Source organism: Callorhinus ursinus, unplaced genomic scaffold, assembly GCF_003265705.2.
Source record: "Callorhinus ursinus isolate GAN/ISIS: 27379988/994484 unplaced genomic scaffold, GSC_fseal_2.0 scaffold9, whole genome shotgun sequence".
Classification (NCBI taxonomy): Eukaryota; Metazoa; Chordata; class Mammalia; order Carnivora; family Otariidae; genus Callorhinus; species Callorhinus ursinus.
The window spans coordinates 38,404,884-38,432,744 of NW_027397071.1; the positions used below are offsets into that span (position 1 = coordinate 38,404,884).

A 27,861-nucleotide genomic window follows, 5' to 3' on the forward strand; every position below is an offset into this window, starting at 1 on the left:
CACTAATGACCTTAACAAATCTGAGCTGATTAACAGGACGCCATGAACTGAAATCCTTGTGTTCCAATCAATCTTCCAGGAAACTTCCGGAAGGCACACTTGTGGGAGAAAAACCCATGAGATATTCATAAAAAGAGAGGACTAACTGGAAAAAACACAGTACACTGACGAGTGGGGTGATTATTAGCTAGTAATTCTTCAGTTACCACTCTTTTTGATAAACACATGTCCACGTTTACATTTACACTCGTTCCCCCCATAAAAGGAGTCTCTGACACTTTTTCAAACAAAGGCCCCCCTGAGACACATACTCATCAGCACAAAGCCTGCCCTAATCGATCAGTGGTAGTGGGGAATTTTGGTGATGGGACATTTTCATGCTAAGATTTACTGGAGTAGGAACCTCCAAGCACCTGGTGAAACAACTGGTTAGATGAGGAATTGTTAGCAATCCATCCAGCTTTTAAAGCGGTAAGTTGCAGAACACTTAGCAGATGATGGTTAGGAACAAGAAGTAATGTTAATGAAGCAGCATTTGAGCGGGAAAGGGGGAACAAAGGTTCTATTCAGTCATTACTTAGCTGAAAGATTTAAGAAGCCTGTGGATGGTTGCACATCCACCTAGTCACTGCAAATAGGAACACATCAGGAAATAGCCCTCGGGCATTCATTTGCCCAACTAATTTTCCGTTACAGATAGAATAAGTTTCTCCTCACAAGCTGTAGAAAACATCCACTCCTTTCTCAGTCCTGTATTCCACTACTTGTTAACAAGCAATCTTTCTCTACATCAAACCATGTGGTTGTTCATCAACCCTGCACTGGTTGGGTGAAACCACTACAAGTCTGAGTGACGACATTCGACGACCATCTTAACAGGGTCTTATTCAGAAGGAGTGGCCAAGAGCCTCACATCATCATAGCTATGCCAGGCATCATCTGTTAATGCTCAGTCAGGATCTATGTTTACCTTCTTCTGTGCTCCTCCCCTATCCTGCAGAGCGAAGGCTGAAAAACGAACAGATTTCCCAGTCACTATGGTCCTCGACGGCATTTATATTCTGCCTATGGAATGCATTCCCGCAAGATCCGAAATGCAGAGGAGATGGATAATCTTTCTTTGGTGGCTGAAGTGTGGCCTCTGACATTTGTGAGTTTTCACAGCATTGTCACTGACTAGACACCATATTTGTGACGTGGAAAGACTATGATGCTCCCAGTAACTTCCTGCAGTTAATCTGCTCTTGAGTAAGCTCTCTGTCTCTTGGAGTCATCACCTGCAAACAGTGGGATGATAATTAGATCTATCGCATAGGGTTCCTTTGAAGACTGAGTATCTGGCAAGAAGCTTACGTATTATTTCTGCAAGAAGGTGTTAGGTATTATTTCTGCTGCATGGAACCACCTAGAAGAATGCCTGGCAAAAAGATATGCTCTGTAAGGGTTAGCTGAGATGATGACAATAATTTGAGACCAAAAGGATATAGCCGGTAAAGGAAGAGACTGAATGTCAGAAGACAGAGGACAGCCATGTGGCATTTTAACAAATTACTTAGTCTCTCTGTGCTTCGTTCATTTAACGTTTCTAATTCAAATGGAGACAATATCAAGTTCACAAGATTATTTATTAAATGGGGTAATATGTTTATAAACTTCGCAAGAGAGTTATGCAAGTGTTTATCAATATTAGTGACAATAGAAAGTGCTGAGGGGTTCACAGGAAGGAACCGTGACTTCCAAGGAGACTCAGATAAACCACCATGGAGGAAATAGCCTTTGGACAGGGCTTTGAGGGATGCGTAGGTTTTCTACATATAGAGATGGCAGGTAGAAGCTTTCCAGTTTGAAATACGGCATGAAGGTGAGAACTTGAAGGACCAATATAGAACGTTATCCTTCTAACATCTTTTTCTAGCAGTTATGCCACATAAGCTTTGAGAAACAGTTAAGCAAAGGAATCCTAAGTGAAATCTCTTAATTGGCTTTCTGCATACTTAGTATCACTTACAGAAAAAACTAGTTATGGGGGCAGGTTGCCCTGAAAAGAAAAGGCTCATGGGCATGATTATGTAGCCTACAGAATTTAGGATGCATTCTTCTGAGTTAAAAGCAAAAGAGAAAAAAAGAAAAAGCTTCCTACTAGCAGGAAAATGTCACAAGGTGGCTCAGGTGGTGAATATTATTCTGTTGCCATGATTCCTGTGTTTTTGTCAGCATAAGAATTTGTAACACAGGCACAGGACTTGCCGAAGAGATGAATGACCTCATGTTAGGTGACTCCATTCCCAGCCTCTAAGTGGGGATAACAACAACGGGCAGAGAGAGGGTTATTTAATGAAAAGGAGAATTATAATGATCGTGCTGGTTTCAAAACCAAAGAAGCAAACTGACCACAGACCTGTGCACAAAATAAATACATAAATAAGTAAACAAACAAATAATTCTGGAGATGATAAGGGCACTGGAATCAGTTCATACACATGCTCCCATGGATATCAAAAACAAATCTGCTTCTTTGAAGTACATGTTCAAGAAAGAAACACAAGGGCTATTTGGCATATAGCTCAGCACCTAAAACTGTGTCTCATTTTCATCCTCAGTGGATTTCTGACAAACTCTACCAATTTCCACCTAATTTTAAATCACGAGAATATATTACCATAGACCATGAGCTCTTTAATTTGGGAACATCAACATCTTCGCTCTGAAAGGCTGTCCTGAACACATCCTGCCTGAAAGCTCATATTACTGCAACAACACAGGGTTAAAAGGCTCAGTGCAGCCAGGAATGAAACACACTGATCAACCATACTGCTTTTGAAACAGGGCTTAAATAACTTAGAAAACAGTACTGTGTCTTTTGAAAAATGTAAGGAGAGAAGTATGAGGTCAACTCATCAGCAAGATAGCAAGAATAGTGGTGTTATAGTTGTTATGCCTACCAGTACAATAGAGTAAAAAGTCAGGAGGAGAGCTTCAGTTTTGTACTCAGTCCAGATGTGGACTGCAACAAGATAATCAACTTACATCAGCTCATAGCAGTAAGTAAAAGTCTCAACTCTCATACGCATCATCCAACCAACAAAAGCAAGCAAGACCAAATCACATACGAGAGATACAGGTAGCTGAACCCCGAACGAAGGAAGTAGGGGGCCAGGACGGAGAATAACATGTCAACACATTGGATGCTCTTGATCATATGACTAACCCTGGCGTTCTGGAGTCCAGAGTTCAAGACTCAGCCCTGCCACCATGAGCAAGTGTGACTTGGAACAAGTTCTTTAAACTTTCTTAGTCTCAATTTCCTCATCTACAATATGGGAGAATAATGTTACATAACGCTTATTGGGAGATATTTTTAAATTCATCGACTCATTAAAAGCCTTATATACTATTCTACTTAATTTTACATGTTAACTCACTGAGCCATGATTACTAGATGTTTGGTGAAACATTATTCTGGATGTGTCTGTGAAATTGTTTTTTGGATGAGATTAATATTTAAATTGGGCTTTGAGTATAGCAGAATACCCTCCATAATGTGAGTGGGCCTTATGCAACCAGTTGAAGGCCTACTAGAACAAAGGCTGACTTCCCCCAGAGAAAAGGAATTCTGTAAACAGACTGTCTTGGGACTCAAACTGCAACTCAAGAATGCTAGCCTACCCCATCATATTTTGGACTCACCAGGCCTCCACAATCACATGAGCCAATTCCTTAAAACAAATCTTTCTCTATATATACACAACTCCTGTTGGCTGTTTCTCTGAAGAATTCCGACTAATGCACACACTATGAAAAAAAAAAAGAAATCAATTGGTAAAGGTGGTTCAAAACAAGAAAGTACCATCTTGATAAGTTTTAAGAGAAAAATCATAGTCATTTCAATAGATGCCCAAAAAGTCATTTGACAAAATTCAACACATATAGATAGGATTTTAGAAAAATAATTTTAAAAGCAATTGGAGGGTGCCTGGGTGGCTCAGTTGGTTAAGCGACTGCCTTCGGCTCAGGTCATGATCCTGGAGTCCTGGGATCGAGTCCCACATCGGGCTTCCTGCTCAGCAGGGAGTCTGCTTCTCCCTCTGACCCTCTTCCCTCTCGTGCTCCCTCTCTCTCTCATTCTCTCTCTTTCAAATAAATAAAATCTTTAAAAAAAAATAAATAAAAGCAATTGGATTCTTCCTTAATATAGTAAAGAAAATCAAGTCAGGTCAATTTTATACTGAGTGATCAAACACTGGAAGCACTCTTTTAAAAATTTCTTTAGAAGCTATTGCTTACAATTGCTTGATAAGCTCTAGTTAATGCAATAAAATATTGAAAAGAAGGGAGAAAAAGATCACGTAAAAACAGTGAGATTGCACACGGAAACAATCCAAAGGAAACTTCTAAAACTTAACTGGAACTCACAGAAGAGTTCAGTATAATAAACAAATGCAAGACAAATATATAATGGACTTCCCAAAACAAAGGGAAAAAGGATTATAGAATAATGTAGTGATAAATCATTAGTGATGTAAAAAATATACACAACTTTTATATATACCACAATTATAACTCCATACCCATGTTTGCATATCAAGCAAGACTAAATAGAAAACTAAGACATAACAGGATATTTAAATGAAACTACTTATGTCTCACGGGTTTTGGAAGAAACAACAAAAAGACCAGAAAAAATATAACACAGGTGCACAGTACTTCTGCATACTAAAACTAGGGGGAAATTACCTATATAGGACATTTGTAGTTATCACAATGCTTCAATAGCATTAACCTTATCTCTGGCATATATAAGAAATGTGAAAGAGGCATTTTTTGAGGAAGAAAGTAGTCCCTCTGCTCATCCTCAAGTTTTCCATCTTTTCTGGAGCAGAGATGTGATTACTCTATATAAACGTTAGCTCTTAGTATAAGAGGCAATAGTGTGGTGGTGAAGAGCAGAGGCTCTGGAGCCAGGGTACAAATCTCAGCGACTCCCCTCAAAGATAATGTAACTTTCGACAAGTTACTTATCCTTTCTGAGCCTCTGTTTCCTCATTTACAAAATGGGATGATAATAATACCCAACTATTAGAATTATGAGGTTTAGATAGGTTAGTATATGTAAAGCATTTAGAATGGTGTCTGGCACATAACAAGCACTGTATGTGTTCCTTATTATCATTATTTTTATTATTACTACCATTACGTTATTGCTGATATCTTCTGGGGACATGCTTCTGAAAACATCATCTTGTGAGCTTTCGGAAAGATAACTGAATGATATTTAAATGTCCTCAATCCAGTAAACATTATTGAGCCTCATTAGAAAGTTATTGGTAAGGGGTGCCTGGGCAGCTCAGTTGGTTAAGCATCCAACTCTTGGTTTCAGCTCAGGTCAGGATCTCAGGGTAGTGACATCCAGCCCCATGTGGGACTCTGTACTTAGTGTGGAGTCCACTTGAGATTCCTTCCCCCTCCCTCTCCCTCCCAGGTTGCACACACTCTCTCTCTCTCTAAAATAAATAATAAATAAAATCTTTTTAAAAAATGGGAAAAAAAAGAAAGTTATTGGCAAAATACAATACCATACAGAACCACCAAGAAGTTATTTGCTTGTATCTTTCCTTCTACGAATTCTACAAATCATTTGCATTGCTAAAAACTGGGTTGCATTACCAATAGAGGAAACTACTTAAGTGCATGAGGACAACTAATAGGAATTTAAAAGCTTAGATTGATTTCCAATGTGTTCTTGGAGGAATCTTTGAAGAATTTGAATTTTGTAAGATTTTTGAGGTCTATAGGAATTATTTCTAGAATACTCACTTTTTCCCAAAAGTAATTATTGTATTCAGTATAGAAAATTAAGACAATGGTGTATTCACAATGCATTTGTCTTATACATCCCTTGCTGTGGAGCTGGACTAGTATAAATTTCAAATTATTTTGAAGCCCCTCTTTCTGTGATCTTCCTCATCTCAGTTAATGGCAATTCCAGCCTTCCAGATACACAGATCAAAAATCTAATGTCATTTTTAAAAATAAACTTCTTGTTTTGGAACAGTTTTAGAGTCACATAAAGATTGAGAAGACAATACAGAGAGCTCCTAAATACCCCACAACCAGTTTCCCCTATTATCAAAATCTTGTATTAGTACAATACATTTGCTATTATTAATGAACCAATATTGGTAAATTATTATTAACTAAGGTCCATCCTTTATTGAGATTTCCTTAGTTTTAACCTAATGTCCTTATTCTTTTCCAAGAACACATCCAGGATACCACATTACAGGTAGTAGCCATGTCTCCTTAGGATCCTCTTGGCTTTGGCAGTTTCTCAAATTTCCCTTGTTTTTGATGACCCTGACAATTTTGAGTAGTATTGGTCGGAATGGTCCTCAATTTATATTTGTCTGGGGTTTTTCTCATGATTACACAGGAATTATAGGTAGGGGAGAAGACCAGAGAGGCAAAGTGTCATTTCATGGCATCACACAAAGGGTATATACTACCCACATGATTTGTCACTGTTGATGTTGACTCTGTTCACCTGGCCGAGGTAGTATTTGTCAGGTTTCTCCACTATAAAATTACTATTTTTTTCCCTTTCGCATATTGTACTCTTTGGAAGGAAGTCACTATAAGCAACCCACATTTAAGAAATGGGACAGTACTCACTTTTAAAATATTCCAAGCAATATATTTATCTAGATATTTTAAATTCTATTTCTTTCAGTGATGGGAAACAGCTCTGAAACATTTTACAGATAGATATTGCTTTAAAAATAAAGTACTTAATTCTAGTAATTTTTTCTAATAACCAATACAATACCTGCTCATTGTAGAAAAAATGGGAAATATGATTAAGCAAAAGGTCACCTAAAATTTACCATCCAGACAGAGACCATTACACTGAATATCCGGAGCTCCTGTCTCCAAACCTTCTTTCGAGGTCTACATTTCAAGAGCTGAAATAATCCTCCACATACACTACTCTATCTCGCTTATCACCATTCAACATTATAAAAAATTGCTCTGTACTTTTCAATAAAAAGTGTTTTATCTTTACAATTCCAGAGCCTACCATGGGGTGCTGCATGTAGTGCATTCAGCAAGTGTGAGCCAGTTACTTTCTGACTTGATGAACTGACCAACCCTCATGAAACCATTTAATGAAATTTGCTGATCAATGCAATCTCAGGCTCTGCCTTTTCCCTCACAGGACAACTAAAGTCACTGGCATAGAATCACCAATTTGGGGCCTTGCAAAATTAATTAAATCAGTAAACTAGTACATAGTCTATAAGGACTAAAAGAAATAATGGCATGTGAAGTGCTTGGGAACACAGGTCCATGGTCCCTTATCCCAAGTGTCTTGAGCCAGGCACATTTCGGAACTAGGGATTCTTCCACTGAGGAGGACAAGAGAGCAAATGTGCAGGATATGATGGAACACCACAACTGAGCGTAGGGAAACACATTGTAATCAACAGAGATGCCGTCCACAGCAAAGCATGCAAATCATCACAGTCAACAGCCTGCTTCCTTGTGTTTTATAGTTTTTAACGGTGCATTTTAAGACTCCCTTGCGTCCGAATTGTGGGAACACCCTCCCGAGGAGTTCCAGTCCCTCTAGTCCAGTTTATCACTAGCTGGAGACCAAATTTGGGGTTGATTTCTCATCTTGCAGGTTTCCTCGAAATCCAAGTAGTAAAATTCAAACTGAAAGACCACTAGGGTAGAGGTCTAGCATTTTGAATTTCCAAGGATAATTTTTTGTTATCCAAAGATCAAAGGTATAAATAAGCCTCCTTGTGTGTGCTCTGGGCCCGTTTTCAGGTTTCTTCCCTAGCTTCTCCTTTCACTAGGGGAGAGCTGGTAAGGGCCTAGATTCAGGGCTGTGTGTGGCAGGGGGAGTAGGGAGGGGAGGGTTCTCACTCTCTGCTTTGGTGGACCCAGGCCTTGTTCTGTTCTCGCAGCGTCGAATATTACGTATTCCCTCAGCTGTTGATACTAATAAAACCCCAGGAAACCACACGATCCACGTTCATGCTTACCTCTACTTCCATTCCTTCACAGTTCCTGGTGCCTAAAGATTTCCCTTTTTTCTGGCAAGGCCAGCTGGGCATTAAATAAGGTATCCTATTTTGTCTAGCAGGTCCTGGTGTTACAGCAAGAGAGTGGTCAGGTTCCTTTACACCACCATATCGCCAGACCAGAACTCTTCCTTTCCTTTTAAATCAATCATCTATTTACTAACTACTTAAAATTTTTCCATTAGCCAGATTGCTCAATGAACCAGATATACCACTCCCCAAGCCTTGTGGGATACTATTTAATACAGGAGCCGTACAGGTTACTTTTGAAATGAAAATTTTAATAAATATTTTTCTTTTGTAAGTAAGCCGTTGTAAGACTACTCTGCAAAATCACTAGGCTGGAGAAATCACAACTCGATGCCATCTACATCATGACAAATTATCTTCCAGACATTGAGTACAATTGTTTAATGAAAATTACTTGAACATTCTCTATTCTTAATAGCACTGGGATAAATCTGTTGGGCTGAAATGTCAATGCCCTTTAGGTGGTATTGCTCCAGGACACTTGTAAGTGGGTCTTTCTCATTCTCCTCCTGGGTGAACCCCAATTTTACTTTTTTTAGAAAGTGAGGTTTCTTGCTGATTCTTAGCACATGCTCTGGAACTGAGCAAGCACTTATTAAATATTTGGGGATTGACTAATATTCATGGTTAATAGTAACTGCCACTTGGTGAATGGTTTTCCTGCTAGTCATTCTGTCAGGCTGTTAGCTGGAACTTGAGAAAAGCTGAATCAGAACTTTTACCATTGGGGTCCTAATTCTATCATCTTTTTCACCTCTCAAATCAGGGTGCTCCTTTGTGGGTGCTCTGTTTTGTCTTTCTCTGCTTGTCACAAATGAATTTCAATTTCTCATGGGCCCCTTTCATGTGTGTTAACATGGCAGTTGGCAAACGGGCATTTATCTACCTAAGGTTCTGTAATGAATAAAATTCCCTGTATCTTCCCGGGGAACCAATTACTATGTTGAAAACTATGATAATAATGGATCTTTCATCAATAACAAATGTGATTTGTAAAGTGAAAATCAATCTATTTTGACTGATGATGCCTCATAGCAATAGGGAATATTTCATCTGAATAATTATAATAAAACTATATGATTAATCAGTTGAGTAAGATTAGAAAGTCAGTAAGTAATCAGTCTTGTCTGGCCCTTTTCTGGCTTGATGACCTTGGGAAATTGTGACCTTCACTTCCCTCTCAAAAGAATAAGCTAGTTTCCTAAACATATGTCCCTGAGCAGGAAGATAGACAGCGTGCATCTCTGTGGACACGTGAGCTGACTGATGGACTGACGAATGTGTCTCCTCGCGCATAGCCTCCCAGCAGGTATGAAGTATGGACTTGGAAAGATATCTCCTCTCATCCTGCAGGCAGCACCTTGTTTAAAGATGAGTTTCAGGGGGCACCTGGGTGGCTCAGGAGTTAAGCATCTGCCTTCGGCTCAGGTCATGATCCCAGGGTCCTGCTATCGAGCCCCGCATCAAGCCCCGCATTGGGCTCCTTGCTGTGCGGGAAGCCTGCTTGTCCCTCTCCCACTCCCCCTGCTTGTGTTCTCTCTCTTGCTGTGTCTCTCTCTGTCAAATAAATAAATAAATTCTTAAAAAAAAAAAAAAAAGATGAGTTTCAGAATGTTTGGTTGCTGTTCTTATAAAATACTTATATAATGTATGTATCAGCTAGTTCAAGGTAGCACACATAAAAAGGAGGGATTTATTATCTTACATGCCCAAACCACAGAGGAGGGTAGACTGGCTTCAAGAATGGCTGGTCTCAACACTAGAGCATTTGTTCAGGCCCTTACTTTAGCTCTGCAACTGATTTCTGCTTCTCTCAGTGTCTTGGTCTTGTTCCCTCCAGGGAACACAGCCACTACCACCCAGAGAATCACATCTCAACAGCTCTACAACCAAAGAAAAGAGCACAGCATTACCCAGGAAAACAATAAAGTCTGGGAAGAGTTCCAAAAGGCTCATCTTGAGCCATGTATCCATCTCTTGACCAATCACTTGATTGGGCCTATCACTAGCCTGAATTTTCTGCTCACCCCTGTCATCAGAAGCGAGGGACTATTTCTATAATAAAGAGGCGGTGGAGAGGAGACAAGCATAAGAGACACCACATACACCTAACTGGCTAATCGTGTATTTTAACCATTTTATAATTAATGGGGTATATATGCATATAGTCTGTGTGTTTTTAAGAAAGTATAAATTGTTCTATGAGCCTGTGTGAATATATAGATCACATGCATGTAAGTATATATATATATGTGTGTGTGTGTGTCTTTTCTGTATATTTGTATATATTGGTTCATGAATGTGTGTGTATGTATGTATACGTTACTGTTTTGCCAAGTATGCGTATGGTTTTTCCCTTTTCAGGGATCCCATTCACATCCTACATCATCATTCTCCAATGAATGCATTGTTTATCTTCTATTCCCTAAAGTAAGTTGCATTCCAGGCAGATTGCCCTACTAATTGCCCCCACATGTGTCTGATTTCCTTCTCTGGCAAGTCAGAGGATCAGGCAGGCCTACAGCAGTGCCTCAGGGGCCTCTTGGGCATGGGATGCCGTTTCTATGTTGGGGGGAACACAGAGGGAAGCAGTATTAGAAGTGACCCCATATGTAGTTTTGGGGGCAGCAGGACCAAAGTAGGAGCACTCCAAGACTTGGGGTCACTAGCCAAACAAAATGAGGAGGCAAGAGATTAGCAACAAGACTGACAGAACGAGAAAGACATGGATCCAGGGAGTGTGAGGCAGTGGTGCTGTCCAGCACAGACAGTAGGAGTTCACCTTGACTTTTGGTGTATTGCACTTGGCCTGTTGAGAGTGGTAGGAGCTAGAGGAAAATGGACAGTGTCTGTTCAGAACCCTGGCTCTTGCTCTTTTCCCCAACTCAACTTTCTCTCCACTCTCCATCGCCTCTAAATCCTTCTCCTACGCACATGTCTCAGTTCTCCCACAAAAGCTTCCTGGAGTTCTTCCAGCCCAGTCATGTCTGTCCCTCCCATGCTGCCCTGGATCAGGGACTGCCTTGAGATGCAGCCACTGCTGGGGAGTTGCTATCTCACGACCACACAGAGAAACATCATCTCTTCTCCACTCAATAAATATATGCCCTTGTACTTAGGAAAAAGATAAATTATCTTAAAAATGATGACTCCAATATGCACATGCCAAATAAGTAATCTTTATGATATGTTAATTTAGTTGTTTCCTTTTCTATAACAATTTAATAGTTAAAATTTTGCTTTACGATTACACAAATGTGAATATTCATAATTAACAGTTAAATCGATCAGATTTAAACTTTTGGAACATTCATTTGCATATAATTGCTCTCAATATACTTATGAAAAACCCAAAGCCTATATTCCCAAATATAGAAAACCTATTCATGTCAGCTTTGGTTACATGTGTACATTTATTTGAATTTGTGGAGCTGTGCTTTTATTGCCAAGAAAGTCAGCTCTGTTCCTTAATTGTTGCTATAACCACAATTCAGGAAATTCTATTGCAACATCAATATGTTATGCACATCTTTAATTAGGCTAGTACGGCCTGTCTATCACAGCAACTGATCCTAAGTATTCTTATTTAGTCTACTTGAGGCTTTAAAATGTTCTCATTTTTAAAAGAGGCAGATTTCGGCCTCATTAAATTGTTAGGCAAATCAGTATGCAGCCCTACAGCTTGATTGCTATGTTCCAGAAATCCCGTGTTTCTTCACTTAGCACATCTTTAGGTACCGGTCGAAAGGGCACTCTTCCACAAATACCAGAAACCCTCTGCAGCTCTAGAATGTTACATTCTCTTATCAGATGTGAGGGAGACATCTGTCACCCCACTGATCACCAGGAAGATCTGGCCGGGCATCCTACTGATCGCCAGAGCCTGACTCTCTTATCTAGTAGTAAATGCAAATAAGTTGCAGGTTCCTTGCTCTGAGCAATGTCTTCACACCAGGTCACCCAACAAAAAAGACAACACAATCACTAATTCCATGGTCTAGAAACCAAACAGAATCTAGCCTGAAGTTCATTTCCTTCTCTTTCCTCAAAATCTGCCATGATTTCAAACAGGGAGAAACAATGGCTACCTGAACCAAGCCCTACAGTATCTTAGTCTTTTATACACCTTCTCTATCTACCACAATTTAAAACAAATCATTAACATTTGCATCAAGGAGAAAGCAGAGTTCATAGGTTACTGCCAAGTACTGATACGGATTTTTTGGAAACGCACTGAGTGTCATATGTTTTTTACCATGTCCAAGGTCAAATGACAATACAGTAACTCTGCCATAATGCTATAGGTGGGGTCCCCTGCACGCAGTCCTATTAAAATGGAGAGTTGCATTATTAACACAGTAATGACGTGGGTGGTCACATCTGAGCAGCTAGTGGGTCAGGAATTAAAGTGGGGTGGAGCACAGGGGGAGTACAGGGCTTACTGCAAAACCTAAATCTCCCTGTGTCCAGGCCTCAGTTTGGCACTACACCATGGTTGATGTCAGATCAGACGTAAGTACTGACGAGGAATTCTGGGTTCTGTGGCCAGCAGAGACTTTCAGCATTTCAGCACTCACCTAGTTCACAGGAACTCATTTTACTTCCCTGCCTCTCAAGACTGCTCCTCCCCCAAAGACAAGAACTTTAGCCTGTACAGGTTAAGAAAGAGAAGGGCCACAGGGCAAAGAATGGGAGCCAATCACCAACTGCATTATATTTAAATTGTTACCATTTTGGTGGGAAGGGTATTTTAATACTTTCTATTTAACTCCTCTAGAATAGTCTTCATAGTTTTCAAAACATATTCCTTTTTATGGGTCTGAACAAGAAAAAAAAATACTCCAGCAATTTAAAATACAAGCAAGTCCACCTGTTTATCTTTCTCGTATTCCTCGTACTTTTCACCTATCGCATTTCCCTTGAGAATAGGTTGTTCAGGAACTAGGTGATTGATAAAATTAACACAAGCTTGAACAGGGTATAATTTACTACCCGTGATGCCTTCAAGACAGTCACAGATTCATAAGACTGCCTATACTTCCAACTGTGCCAAGCCAAAGGGACCAGAGTTCATCCTATTTTTAAAGATAACCAGAGCTAAGCATCTGCCTTCGGCTCAGGTCATGATCCCGGGGTCCTGGGATCGAGTCCCGCATCGGGCTCCTTGCTCAGCAGGGAGGCTGCTTCTCCCTCTGCCTGCTGCTCCCCCTGCTTGTGCTATTTCTCTCTCTCTGTGTATCAAATAAAAAATTAAATCTTTAAAAAGATAAAAAATAAAGATAACCAAAGAATCAGTTTTTTGTTCCCAAGAAATCCAGCTTTCACCAACGTCCACTAAATCTTCAACCTAGTTCTGCCACCCTCACTCCCACTTTGTTTTAGACAGTAGTGGAGAGACATTCTTTCTTGTAAAGATTTTTGTTCATAAAACCTTTCTTTAGTATCTGGTCCAGCTAAAGCACAGGGCAATAAAGCCATCATCAGCAATGATAGTGTTTGCAGATATTCTAGGTCTAGAAATCATTGCTGGCATGTCTACGCGCTCAAAAAATTCTCGGAAGTCGGGTGGTTTCTAGAAAGCTTGTGCTTTCTTCTGAGAAACTTCTAAGAAAAGCTCAAGGACCAAGATATTAAAATAAACACATCAGCTTGGTGACCACGTGACTCAGCTAAGCCATGGTTATTGACCCTTCTCCAGATTAAAATAGGGTGAATAGGAACATGGGAGTGGGTGGCTACCTTTGAGGCAAGGTTCGAGGGTCACTGTTGAAGCTTTTTGCCTCATAACATCAAGTCTACCACCTATCATTTAAGCTATGTGACTTTGCTTCTTGAGGGCTTTTTCTTCCCTTATTTAGTGCAAGCCTTATTTAATAATGCAACCATCTCTGGGAAGGATTACATCTGAAACCATTATCTGGTGAGGACCAGTGCACAGAGCGTTTGGGAGGAAGAGTGAAGCATGGACATGGGGTGGGGTGGAACTGTGAGAAGGAAAGATGAAATCAATGAAAAAGGAGGTAGAGGGCCACCAAATTTTGCTTTCCTCCCAATTTAGCCTAAAACTGTTAGCCTAAAATTGTTTGAGGAAAATCTGTCCTTCCTTTTGGATGTTATTTTATTGTTTTTCAACTTCCATGCAAAATTTTCTGCTCATCACCTAACACTCATCTTACAATATGGAACCTCTCTGTCCTGTATAGACCAGAGGAATAAGTTACCCGTACATCTGTTAGTCTTTGCATAAGATGAAATTGCCTATTTTAAATATTTCTAGTTTTTTTAGATAGCTTAATGCCCCATTGCTTCTTATTAGTTACTTCCTGCTGTTCAATTAGGTGAAATGCTTTGTGTGATTCCTGGTCAGTAAATACCCTCCCTGGGCTCAGAATATATTTTTAATTTTTTATTGTGAAGTAGACATCCATAAAAGTGAAACAACGTGAATGTGTATACTTAATAAATAGTTAGGATATGAACACCCATGTAACTTCCAACTGGATCAAAAGGTAGGATACTGCAAATATCCCAGAGAGCCACCCTGATCACAAACTGCACATTTCTCTCTTCTCACTTTTATGATGATGATTTTCTTCCTCTTTTTTTCTTTGTAGTTTTACCTACTATTTATGTCCCCAAGCAACATCATTTAGTTTTGCCTTTTCCTGTGATCTACAAATGGAATCACACTCTCTATTCTATTATTCTCGCATCTTTGACTCAAAATCATTCATCCATCATGTCACACAGAGCTGCAGTTTCTTCATTTTCATGGCTGTCGCGTATTCCAGCGTACATAGCGCTCTTTTAATCCATTCTCCTTCTGACAGACAGTTGGGTTGCTGCCAGGTTCTAGCTGTTATGAATAATGCTGCCACACCTGGTGTCCCTGCCCCTGGTGTGTGTGCTCCTGAGTGCCCCCAGTGAGTACATCTATGACTGGACATGCTGGGGCATGGTACATGCAGATCTTCAACTTCATTTGATAATAGGAAGCCATTTTTTCCAAAGTGCTTGTTCCAATTTATATTGCCCATCCTAGTGTATAAGAATTCCTGTTGTTCTAGGGGCGCTGGGTGGCTCAGTCGGTTGAGTGTCGGACTCTTGACTTTAGCTCAGGTCATGATCTCAGGGTTGTGAGATCGAGCCCCGTGTTTGTCAGATTCTGAGCTGAGCATGGAGCCTGTCTCTCGCCCTCTGCCTCCAACCCCTCTGGCATTATAATAACTTTGATGTTGTTGTCCTTACAGAACTGGCATTTGAGGGACACAGGCATACAGAACCATGCCTGTGCCCCTCAAAACTTAAAAACTCTTTCCAGGAATCATGCTTCCTCCCCAAGATGGACCCTCCGCGGGAGCAAAATCAGGATCAATATCATCTGGTAAAGTCATTGTATTAAAAACTATACCAACATTCAAAGAAAATAAAAAAGAAAAGTATAAATAGAAACCATGCCAACAGAATTTTAAAGGTAGCCTGGTTGGTGTGACTAATTAAACAACTGCATTTCAGGTCAGTTTTCCAGTACCGCTCCAAGATCCAATCCATTAATATTTAGATAATTGAAAGGGTCTCTAACATTTGGTGGGATTTCCCTCATGAGAGTAGTTCATGAGATACTTTAGTCACATGTTTCATTTTCTACCTGTGACAGACACTTGTGAGATGTTCAACACAATCCTGCAGTTACAGAATATTCAGTGACAGTCAAAAATGAAAGTAACAGAAGATAAGAGTGACATAAACTATTCTCTAAGAGACACATTTTTATACAGGCAATCAATTTATTAGGACACTCAACAAAGGCAAGCAATGGACACTTTTTAAAAAAGGAATTTAAAACTAATGAAAGAATAAACATCAAGCAAAGCTCCTAAGAATTTATATGTTATTAATGGTGCCTTTTTCCTTTTACTATAAAGGTCTAATAAAAAGCCTGTAAATCCTGCAGATACAGAAACAATTTTCAAGGAATCAAATTAACCAGAAGCAGTGACTCAGGTATGATATTGCCTACAAAAGGGGATGGACCAAGGTAGCTTTCAGTATCCCTCCTTGGATGCTAAGAATAGCTCTCAGGACAGGAGCAGCTAGCTTTCTGCATATAAGTCCTCTCTCTAGTATCTCTACGAAATGATCTGTCAGTGGGATCTGATCTAAAACTTTTCCCAGTGATGTAGACACTCTGGTGACCTGTACCCTTGTCGCCAACAACTTCAAACAGGCTTGGACTTCACATCTATGAATATTAACCTCACATTTATCCCACTCTATAGAAACAAACCGTAAAAACGATTGTATTAAATACTTCTATACACTTTCACACATTTTGGGAGGTTCACTATTCTTTACTTCCCTCCAAGATACAAATTCTTGCTTATAAAAGTGCTACTAGCACAGTGTAGCATACTTTCTATTTGTCCATATACCCCCATTCTCTCCTGTATGACCAAATGACTACGAAGATTTAGAGGTTCAGTGATTATAGGACTTAATGATTTTAACCCCTTTAAATTTGGAAACTCTTTAAATCCCATTATCTCTGCAGCCACGGAGAATTTTAAAAGCAGCTTGGCCTTTCTGGCTCCAGGTCTAAGGATCACAGAGTTTTAAAGAATATAAATGCTTCTCTGCAGTTCTACAAAGAGCTGTCCCCAACCAGTTAACCTCCAGGAAATAAAGCCAGCCCGTTCTCCAGCTGGTAACTGCTGATCAGAGTTTCAAAATAGAAAGATATGTATGCTATGCCACAAACCACCAGGAAAACAAGTAATTGCCTCCTCAACTCCACGTGAAGCTAGTGAATCTGAAGATTCGATGTAGCGGGGGCCGGCAGATTTCAGACATGTGTCAGTAAATGTCTAAGAATGAGAAAATAGAAAATGCTGGGGACCCAAAGGAGCTTGTAGGGGCAGAGAGAGTATGTTCAGTGATTTGGGAGCCTGTTACCTTGGATACCCATGAATCCTAGGAAACCCTCTGAGGTCTTACCTCTTGTGTCTTCACATTTATGTATCCATAGTGAGTTCGAAGGGGCCGCCTATATGTGTAGGAGAATGGTATCCATTTTGTGCCAGGCTGTCCAAAGCAGTTTAGCAGCAGTGGGAAATTCACTTCATTTACAAGGCGCACAACCAGCAGGAAGAGGAACGCTGCTATGAAGCTCACTGCGATCATAGACTTTCTCTACAAAACATTAAAAAAAAAGAATGAACGAACGAATGAATGACTTTCAACCAAAAGTCGTCACAGAGGGAGGGTCCTCTGTTTCTCTCTCTCTTTCTTCCAAAGGGATCAAAGCACTTTTCCATTTAGGATATTTCACTTGGAGACAGAGTATAATCATTTGGTGACCAGGTTGCTTTCGTGAGCCTCTGAGAGCAAGCAGAGCAGCTTTCGTAGATTATACTTCCTTCCATCCCTATCCTTCCTTACTTCTCTATATTCCTCAACAACTTCTACTCAATTTTCAAAATGCAAATTCAGACATTCCCAACTATAGGAAGCCCTATACTGCTTCCTAACTGCTCAGTTAGGACTTCCTAACTGCTCAGTTCCCTCAGACCATCATCCCTTCACCCCAACCTATCCACCCTAATAGAAACAAGCAGTCTTGCCACTCCTATTCTTTGAAGGCACTTCTATTGTTGCATGTGCTTCATTGTATAATTATTTCAATGACTTTTCCTCCATCTAACTGTGACATCCTGGAGAACAAGAATGTACTGTCATATTGACCTCTGTATGCCAGGTCCTTAACACAGTACCTTACATATTGTAGGGGTCCAAGAAACATTTGAGTGAATCAATGAATGAACGAATGAAGGGATGGATTTTTCACATCCTTGTAGACACTTTATCAACAATGACTTTGTTTCTTTATCTAGCACCTACGACAGGCAGGAAACTTTGCCTGTGCTATAGGATATACAAAAGTAAGACGCAAAAAGCTAAGAATATGCCTAGGACAAAATCCATGCCAAGCAGCATAAGAACATCCCTGTAAATGTGTTGCTGTGGAGCAAGAGCAGGAACAACAGCATCTGACTGGGGTCCGGGAAAGTAGAGATGTGGTTGAGATTGAGCCAGATAAAATGCATGAGTTTCATTCAGTAGAGATGTGTGAGTGAAGCTTTCCAGGTAGAGGGGACAGGGCAAGGCAGCAAGAAAATATGGGGTTGTTCATAGATACATAGCACTTTGTCTTCCTGGGGCACAGAGGAGGAGAAAAAGCTGGAAACACAAATGATAACTTGATGAACTGCCTGAAATACCAAGCTGAGAATTCTACTGAGTTTGCTGGGTGATGGAACACCAAAGGAGGTTTTGTTTATTTGCTTGCTTAATTTCTTAAAGGTGACTGTTATAAGTTATAATCCAACATCAGTGCTTAAGATGTTTTGGAGCAGGGAGACACTAAAGCTAGGCAGCAACTCCTTAGGAGGCTACTCCCACTGGCTCAGACAGAAGTAATGAGGGATGGAAACTAGGAGTGGCAAGGGGAATACAAAGGCAGAAAAAGATATGAGAAACTCAATGTAGGTGGTAGGCAGAGACCGTGGCTCCTGATTGGATAGAGGTGCAGATGGGAAATTCAGAGATGCCTAGAGTTTGAGTCTAGGTAACTGTATGAATCCTGGTCCTATCAGGAGGAACCAGGGTGGTCAGAGCAAGAACTGATTTAAAAGAATAAGAGGATAAAGCCCTTGGCTTTCAAAGTCCTAGTTTTCATCCAGATGGTGGGTCATCTGAATGGAGCCACCCAGGAGTCAGGTGTCAGGTGGAAGGTCAAGTCTAGAGCAAGAAGAAAGAGCAGAGTGGAGGGCAGATGTCAGGAACAACTCTGCCTTGAAGTCCGGGGTGAAGACACAATGAGATATTGCTTCACAAAGCTGGGCCTGGCCCTTGATTCTTCTTTAAACTTAAGGAAAGCCAAATAACTTTCCAGGAATGACTGGCTACGTGTTGTTGTGTTTCCAGCTTACCACTTCCTGGTGAAATGAGCTTCTTTTTGCTCTTCACAGAACGTCCCAAAGGAGAAAAGAAACCCAAAGCCAGCCCCTGTTCTTCACTGGGTCACGGTCACCATCTCTGCAAGGAAAAGCCAGAGACCCCAAAAGAAGTCTTCGCTCTTGCTCAGCACCCATCATTTATAAAAGCCCCATTCCTCTGTCTAGCCAGCCTAATTTTCCAATCACCTGAAAGTCCCTTGAGTTCTGCCTCCTCGAAACCCCTTATCTCACCACTAACCACCACCGCCTTACCTCATTTAACCTTCTAATTATGAAAAACTGTTTTAATTTGCTACTCTGTGGAATCATTATGTCCACAACATTGCAATGTGTCAAGGTAACAACTTAAATGAGGTGATGGATCTTACAAGTTTAAAGGGACACAGACCAGAACAGATGGCTAAATAAAAGCAAAGAGGCCAGTCACCCATTAAGTAAACAGGTAAGAACCTTTTTTATCGCCATCCGGTAGCTTGTTGCAAAACAGCAGTTTTCTTTGAAGGAGACCCAGATGGGATTTGTGCCTTTTGTCTACTCCCGAGCTCAGCACGGCTCTCTGGTTCTCCTGCTTGCTGCACTGCATTGCATGGCTGGGGGTTTGGGGACAAAGGCACAGAGGGCCTTTCTGAATTCGCTGATCTCATGTAGCCACACATACATAGTGCATACATGAGAGGAAAATAAATCAACCATTTGGGGAGAAACTTCAAAATGGAATGAAATCACAGTTGTAAGAGTCTGCTCCCTAGTAATCCATGTCTGCCTCCCATGTTTTATCAAAGGGAACCAAGTAATGAGCACAGAGAGGATGAGGGGAGCAAATGGAGAGCAGAAGCCAGACAGACTCCTTTGTGCTTGACCTGGAATCATATTCTGCAGTGGGCAGAGGTGTTCCTTTCATAGCTCAGGCTTTGCCTCGACCAGACTCTTTGCCTTTCTTTACGTTTCAATATTCTTCTTTAACATGAAAGCATTCTCAGAGTGCTGATATAAAACCACCCTGAAATTTCACTAGAAAAGGTATCATTTCAAGCACATTCTGTACTTCAGACAGCAAGGACAACAGGACGCCACACTGACATGCATCCTTCCAGCAGTCATTCCTGCCAAATCATGACCTTGAGTTTCAGCAATTACAGTAAAGCCCGTGGGTGAGGCTTTGGGAAGTCTACCATACCAGAATGCAGTGAGAATGTGTGTGTGTGTGTTTGTGGGAGGGATGTGGGAGATGCGGAAGTAACAAAATACTAATACATATGATATATATGGATGTATTTACTCCTCTAAGTCACTCATTGATCCCATGCTCTGTACAGACTTGGTGAGGTGCTGAAAAAGCAGAAATAAAACCCTAAAAGACATGAAATGATGCCTCCAGACAGTCACACCTTATTGCAACTGGCAAGTAAACAGAAGGGTAGAATGCCACACATCAAATGGGGTAATGGAGGTTATGCACAGGGCACTGTACCAGCTCAGAGGGAGTGGGAAGGGTTGTGCGGGGGACAGTTCAGGGAATGCTTGTTTGGGGAGGCAGCATTCAAAAGGAGTCCTGAAGAATGAGGAGGAGTTAGACAAGTGAAGATGGAAAGGGCATTCCAGGCAGAGGGAACAGCATAGACTAAGGCCTTTGGTAAAGAGCACATAGACTATGTGGTGGGAGATGATGGTAGGGAAGTAGACAGGGTTCAAATCCAAACACAAAAAATAGTAAGCCAAATACATTCAGTCAGATGCAATTATCTGTCCCATCCATCTTACGTTAGGATAATGAAAGGATAAATGCATACAAGTGCTATGCTTTATAGTTCTAAGACGTTCTTCACTTCCCAATCAAGTGAAAATGTATCAATCACATCATCTTATTTGAAATTGCCTTCTAACACACCACGATGCCTTGTTTCCAGTTACTTAAGTTTATTCCATCAGTGACTTGTTCAAGCAATTGTTCTAAGTCCAGCAACACTCAGCAAATTAGAAGACTCTACCTATTTCTCTGCTCTATGTCTAACAATCTGTTTATGGAAGCGATCGCTGCTGCCTTTACTGAAGTAATCGGGGCATCTCCTAGATCCAACAACCAGCAACTAGGTAAGAAAAAACAACAATTAAGTACTCATCAAGTTTATGATGTATAAGACTCAATCTGACAAACTTTCCATACTGTAAATATAGGCATTAAATTTAATAGGCCATTCCTCTAAGATCAGAAGTATGAACTTAGGGGCATCTGGCTGGCCCAGTCAATAGAGCATGTGACTCTAAATCTCAGAGCCGTGAGTTCAAACCCCGCATTGGGCAGGAAACCTACCTAAAAAAAAAAAAAAGTATTAACTTAATACAACGGGTGGAAAATGCACCGTTTTGGCACACAGTGAGTACTCAAAAATGGGAGATGTTATCATCATAACTACTAATTGTCAGAGCCTTGTTGGCTGGTAGCCATTTGGTAAGAATTGGCCAGCCCATGTGAATGCATGATAAAAACTTAGAGATATCTTTTCTCAAATATTCCAAGCAGCTGCACACCCTTGAACTATTCAGTCCACCCGAGCTCTGAGAGAATGTCACTGTGCCCAAATAGATCTGATGAATTGTTTTAGGGAAAGCTTTCTTCTTCTTTGTTCCTCATTTTGGGCAAGTCTGAAGGAGCCTTTAACAGCTGAGACATTTAGAATTTAATCCCCTCTGTGCTGCAAAAATATGCGTCAAAAATGTGGCATTCCAGTTGCTTGCTCTTTAGAGTTGGAATATCATTTATCAGACTTATAGCAGAAATACCTATTTCAAAATAAAACCCAAAGAGAATTCATGATTTAGGGAGAAAACAATTGCAAATATTTGTACCTAGCAAATTTGCAAGCTATATTAATGTTTGTATGTTTTTATTCTTTCTGCCACAGAATTAGTCTTTAACCTCAGGATAAAGTCTTTACCTTTTAATTTAGTCAGCTGCTAGGTTTTTTGTTTCTTTTTCATAAATGATTAACAATAATATAAAGCTGTATTTTTTCATTTAAATAGTATTATTTAATTACCAAAGTAATTGCTTTCCAGGGTAAAACTGTATAGATTTTGTCCATATGCTGTCATTTATCAATAATAAATATTTGTGTTGACTGTTTATTTATATCAGTGCACAAACCCTTCACACCTTGACAAGTGCTTACCCATTACATATGTGTGACCTTATCAAATACAAATTCTTCTCCCATATAGAAAATTGTATCATCAATTTAATTCTACCTTGTGTCATTGGCCAAGCTCTAAGTGTGGTTCTCCCAAAATACAATAAAGCTTCTTCTCATTTGTACAAGGATGAATTAGCAAAGCTCAGAGTATATAGATAAAATCTTCATTTGTTTTATTTATCTACTGAATCAACAAACTGTATCCTGCTTATTAAACTATAATGAACTCTGGGGAAAATATCACCCATTTGTTGGGAGGGGGTGAAGAAAGGGAGGTAATAACAGGGGGCCAGACCTAAATCGGTAGAGTCCATACTTAGGCAGCATAGCTAGTGATAGAATCATTGACGTCATCAAGAAGAGAGCAGTGAATGTCAAACAAGGTCAACATAAGAGAATAAGCAGCATTTCAGAACCCACAAAACTGCTGAAGAAAATGTGATGACCTAAAAGAAATATATTTTGGGAGTAGGCTTTGAGGAGGGCAGAAGGAGTGGAGCTAGAGAGGCAGAAAGGGGTCTGACTATGGAAGGCCTTGTATATCATGCCAAGGAGTCTGGACTTACACCCTAGAATCCAAAGAAGAGGTCTAAGTGTGAGATAGACAGGATCAGATTTGATTTTGGGAAACTCACTCTGGACATGGTGTGGTCAATGGATGAGGACATGGGAAAGACCCTTTTGGGAAAGACAGTGACAAGAGCAACATGGACCACTTCATCACTAATACACATTCAATTCTCAACATGAAAATGGCAATTGCTACTTTTAGTGATTGGCTTTTCTTGTCCTAGTAGGGGCACTAGGATTAAAGTCCAGATATAGTGTGTATGTATGAACAATCATCATAGTCATAATAGAAGATAATATTTAGTGAGTGTTATTAGTTGGAGAAACGCTTCTGCAATCCTCATTTTCCAGACAAAGAGATGTAGAGAGTTTGAGTGACTTGCCCAAGGTCATAGAGCAAGAAAATAATAAACACAGGCATTTAACTTAGATATTCTGACTCCAAAGCCTGTGATCTAGTGTATGAACTAAGTCATTAATTTTACTCATACCAAAGGGAACACTCTTAGAGGACTGGTTCAGAAATTTTAAAAACTGGTAATAACCCTAAGTAGATTTTGTAATTCATTTTGTCAATAAACAAAATAATTAATATGGAAAATTAAGTAGGCTAATCTGAAGCATGATAATTATATTTACCTCAAAATCAGTAACTTGTGAGCAAATTTAATTCTGGCTTTATTCCCAGTACTAAAAAGACAACTTCAGGGTACCATTGGTTAGCACTCAGGGAAAATAAAGCAATTATTCTTTCACTTCTGCTGGAGAATATTAGGTGCCCTTTGGCAATCAATAGTATGGAGTCCTATTACTAGCAGTTTGCAGGAACCAACATGATCAAATGGACAAGTCTTCCTTTCTTAGCTCCACTTTTCTGCAGTCCTTCTATTCAATGAAGATGCAGCTAAACAGCATAATGCCGATCTTTCATTAAAAAAAGAAAAATTAAGTAGTAGACAACCTTCAATATGGTGACCTGCTTTAAGAATTTGGAACCCATGTCAACATGTCACCATCAGACACAGGTACAGTCCAGTAAGAATTACAGATCCAACAAAGAAAAACCAAGGCAGTAGAGTTCTCAGGGGCACCATGGTCATAGGGAGAAATCATAGGTGGCCAAAATTTCTTCAGGGATTTTATTGCCCAAAGGAGACTCCCTATAGTTGCAAACACTATAGAGAATTTCAAGTTCACATGGGCAGTATGTGTCATCTGTCAGATGACATGATAAGAGGTCACACTGAACTTTCTAACACCTATATTAAAACCATAGTGAAAACTGTCAGTGGATATTTTATATGCCCACACATCTTTCTTATTTTATTTGAGGAGGAGACTTAGGTTTTCCTGTCCTGATTTGATTTTCAGACGCTACAATATCAAATGAAAACAATCATGGCTACATTGACTGAGTTTGTTTCATTTTGAAAAATTATATAAAACCAGTTTATCTCATTTTGCCTTTCATCTTTATCATACTGCTTCAGCGTATGTCCCTTTCACGTGGCAGAAGGGAATCAAAATTCTCCAGAAACACAAGATAGAGCTGAAGATTGGTACTGAGTATGCAGAATGAAGGGACCCAGAAAGCAAAGTCTCTCAGTGTGGCTGTGCAGATAGACACACAGAAATTCAATCCAAAGGGCCAGTTCTCATGATAAGAACATCAGAGATCGAGAGAGATAGCCCTGAAGTTACCTCTTTTTTTCATTAAATTCTTGAGCTTAGGGGAACAAATATCTTCCAGTCTGCCTGTTATTGTCTCTCTCTACCCCTGGCATTCTGTGGAGGGAAGAGAGGTACTAACTAACCAGAGATGATGAAGATACTTAGGTAACCAGACCGGGTGATTTTGTTTTATTCTCTGCCACCTTATAGAACAGTGGCCTTTTTTTTGGTTTCTGCAAACACCTACTTAGCATTTTCACTCTTACAGCGATGAGTTTGTCTCTTAGAATCCAATTCTTACTTTCAAGGTGTTCAGGACACAGAAGTGGAACATAAGGATAAATTCGGGTGATCCTGGTGTCATTAGTGAGGGAGTCATCCCCAGAGGCATCATGATAATGATGAGAATGACAACCATGAAGACGATGATGGGACCCTTTATTTTTCTGTGAATCTACACAATGTTGATATTGCACAGCATATATCTTTAAAAACAGTTTCAGACCTGTCACCCCACATGATTCTCCCTATAACCAGTGAAGTAGGAAGGGAAGTGTGGATGCTTGGAGGTCTCATGTCCCATCTGTCGTTTCATCCTTCCCTGTTTCAGGCTGTCATATCAACATTCTCTAAAGTCCCTTTGCTACCCAGTTCCTATGACTTTGTCCAGACTGCTCCTCACTGCACCCTGCTATTTTCTATCATCCTCATCTCTACAAGTGCAAATGCAACTCAGCTCAAATGGCATATCCTCCTTAAAGCCTGTATCCCTCCCTGGCTTCCAGGTGGTAAATGAGGGTGAGATGAGATGGGGTGGATGGAGAAGGAAGACCAAGGAAAGAAGAAAGGAGGAGGAGGGAGGGAGAGGAGGGGCGGGGAGGGAAAGGTTCCCCTAGAATTTTGATTGTAATAATTCCTTGAGGGGCACCTGGGTGGCTCAGTCAGTTAAGTGTCTGACTCTTGATTTTGGCTCAGGTCATGATCTCAGGGTCATGAGATCAAGTCCCGTGTTGGGCTCCATGCTGGGTGTGGAACCTGCTTAGGATTCCCTCTCTCCCTCTGCCCCTCCCTGTCCTGCTCACTCTCTTTCTCTCTCTCTCTCTCTCAAAAAAAAGAATTCTTTGAGAATGTGAACAAAGTCTGAGAAACATTTCAGGCAGCATAAAGCACAACATCTTGAATTTGGAAGATATTCAGTAAATATGTGTGGAAGAAATAAAAGAACAAAGGACACAAGGAAGGATAGAAGATTAAAAACTATTCTCTTCTAAATTCAAGTGGTAAATTATCTGAAAAGTTTAGATTGGATCATTAGGGGAAATACATTTTCTACATACCAAATCATTCTTTTCTTTTTTCCTCTTAATTTACCTCACTTGGACATTTCTGTGTAGATTTGATGTGGGTATGGTGGGGCAGTAGGGCAAAAGGGTTAGGGTGGGGGAATATAAAGTAAAAAGAATCTGAGTATTCTGAGAACTGCCTTGAGGTTCCTGGTAGAACTTGCAGATCTGAACAGGAGTAGACCTGCTTGGAACAACATCCTTTATATGGTACATAATGGAAAGATTTAACAAATTCACGTTTTTTAGAAAACCGACTCTCGTCTGAGGATAACACTTAAAACATGAATCTCACATCAGGGAATGAGAAATGGATAACAAAAGAACACCCTGTCCTAGTAATAAGGACCTTGGCACATTTTCTAAGGGGAGGGACTCGTAAGAGCCTTGTTGTGTACTCAGCAAGTACTTTACAGGGATGAAACAGATTCTCACCAGCAGCCCATATGCAGACTTGGGGTGGTCAAGTAACACTAAATAAGTCAATGTATGTCACCTTGAGCATGTTGCTCTTAACATTTTGTGCCTCTGTTTTCTTACCTGAAACTGGAGAAACAATAATACCTACCTAACATGATTGCGAACAGCTGAAATTATTTACTACATATGAAGAACCCTAAAAGCACTGACTGGCAAAGGAATAGCACTCAGGAAATGTTAGCTCTCATTGTTAATGGTATTTCATCAACTCTGAGATACCATCAATTGTTATTGTTAGATACACGGTTACTCTAAATATGGTAGGAAAGTAAAGCAAGATGGGGAGTCTAATAATAGACCTCTGCGAAAAGCTAAGACACCCAAATGTTATTTCCTTAAAGTTAGAATATCCCAGAAATAAAGCTGCCATTCAGAAAGGCACAGCAAGAGAAGAGAAATGAAAAATAATCTCCCCTGAGAATTCGAACCACAAGCAGGTACTCATGCAGGTTTTTGATACAAGTTCACACTACTGGTGTGATTCAAGAAAAATCTCAGTAAATAATTCAATTTAAAGTGGTCTCAGGTTGGTAGTATCCCCAGGTGACCATTTGAAACAACACAAATCCTATCTGGGGGAATTTAACTTTGTTGCAGGCTGGTGGTGACTGCAAGATAGTATTGAGAATACAATGCACCTCACTCTCAGATGTGTGGAAAAAAACATTTTAAAAAATCAATGAAGTATGGTGGTATCAAAGTCATTGTCATCAATAAGATCATCATCATCATCATCGTCCTAGAGAACAAAGAGAATCAGGAAAGGGGCCTGGATTATTCTAAACACCTATCCCTTACCTTGTACTCTAAAGGAGCTGTAACCATAAGTCCACAAAGAAAGAATAAGAAAGGGTCTTGGAGTTGCCCTGGACATTGGAATTCACCAACATAAAAGCTTTTTTGTTTTTTTCTTTCTTCTTTTTGAAATTGCACAAGTTAAAACATATTTTTTTAAAGCCTCCTTTTTTTGAACATGGTTCGATGACCTTGGGCACATATGCATGTCATACCCCAACTCCATGCACAGCTGCCAACTGGGGCACCTCCCGGCATCTCTCTAATGAATGGACACTGTCCTCTTGTAGGTCAAAGTTGGACCCTGGCAGAGGAACACACATATTCAAAAGTCTTTGCTGAACACAAGTAGAGCTTTGCCAGAGCACAGGTCTCATGGTGATAATAAATTGTACTGTGCCAAGAACACTTGAATTTCTAAGTGAGACAGTTGTCCTATCAATTCTGGGCTTAATATTGCATTGGCAGTAATTTGAATCGCTCATGCAACATAAAGCATATTAGTTTATTACTTATAGTCTCCTGTGCTAGGATAGCAAAGGCAGAAAGGTCTCCACTATTAAGCAGAAGCCTGGAAATATATGCACAAAGTCTGTTATCAGCGAGTCTTTTATCTACATTTTTATCATAAACAGATCAGTCAATGCCATATTTCCAACAGCACACAAGCCTTCTCTAT

At 40.1% G+C, this 27,861-nt stretch overlaps 1 protein-coding gene across 3 annotated transcripts in view; it reads right to left on the minus strand.

Annotated features, from left to right (window-relative positions):
- The window catches only part of ST6GALNAC3 (ST6 N-acetylgalactosaminide alpha-2,6-sialyltransferase 3), a 515,010-nt gene that overhangs the window by 271,841 nt on the left and 215,308 nt on the right, over window positions 1-27,861 (minus strand). For 2 of the 3 annotated variants that reach the window (XM_073896491.1, XM_073896490.1), the window contains exon 2: window positions 17,112-17,306. The exons of the other annotated variant lie outside the window; for it this stretch is intronic. In XM_073896491.1, coding sequence (XP_073752592.1) covers window positions 17,112-17,306 — 195 coding nt within the window. The remainder of the gene's footprint in view (window positions 1-17,111; window positions 17,307-27,861) is intronic. 3 annotated transcript variants of the gene reach the window in all.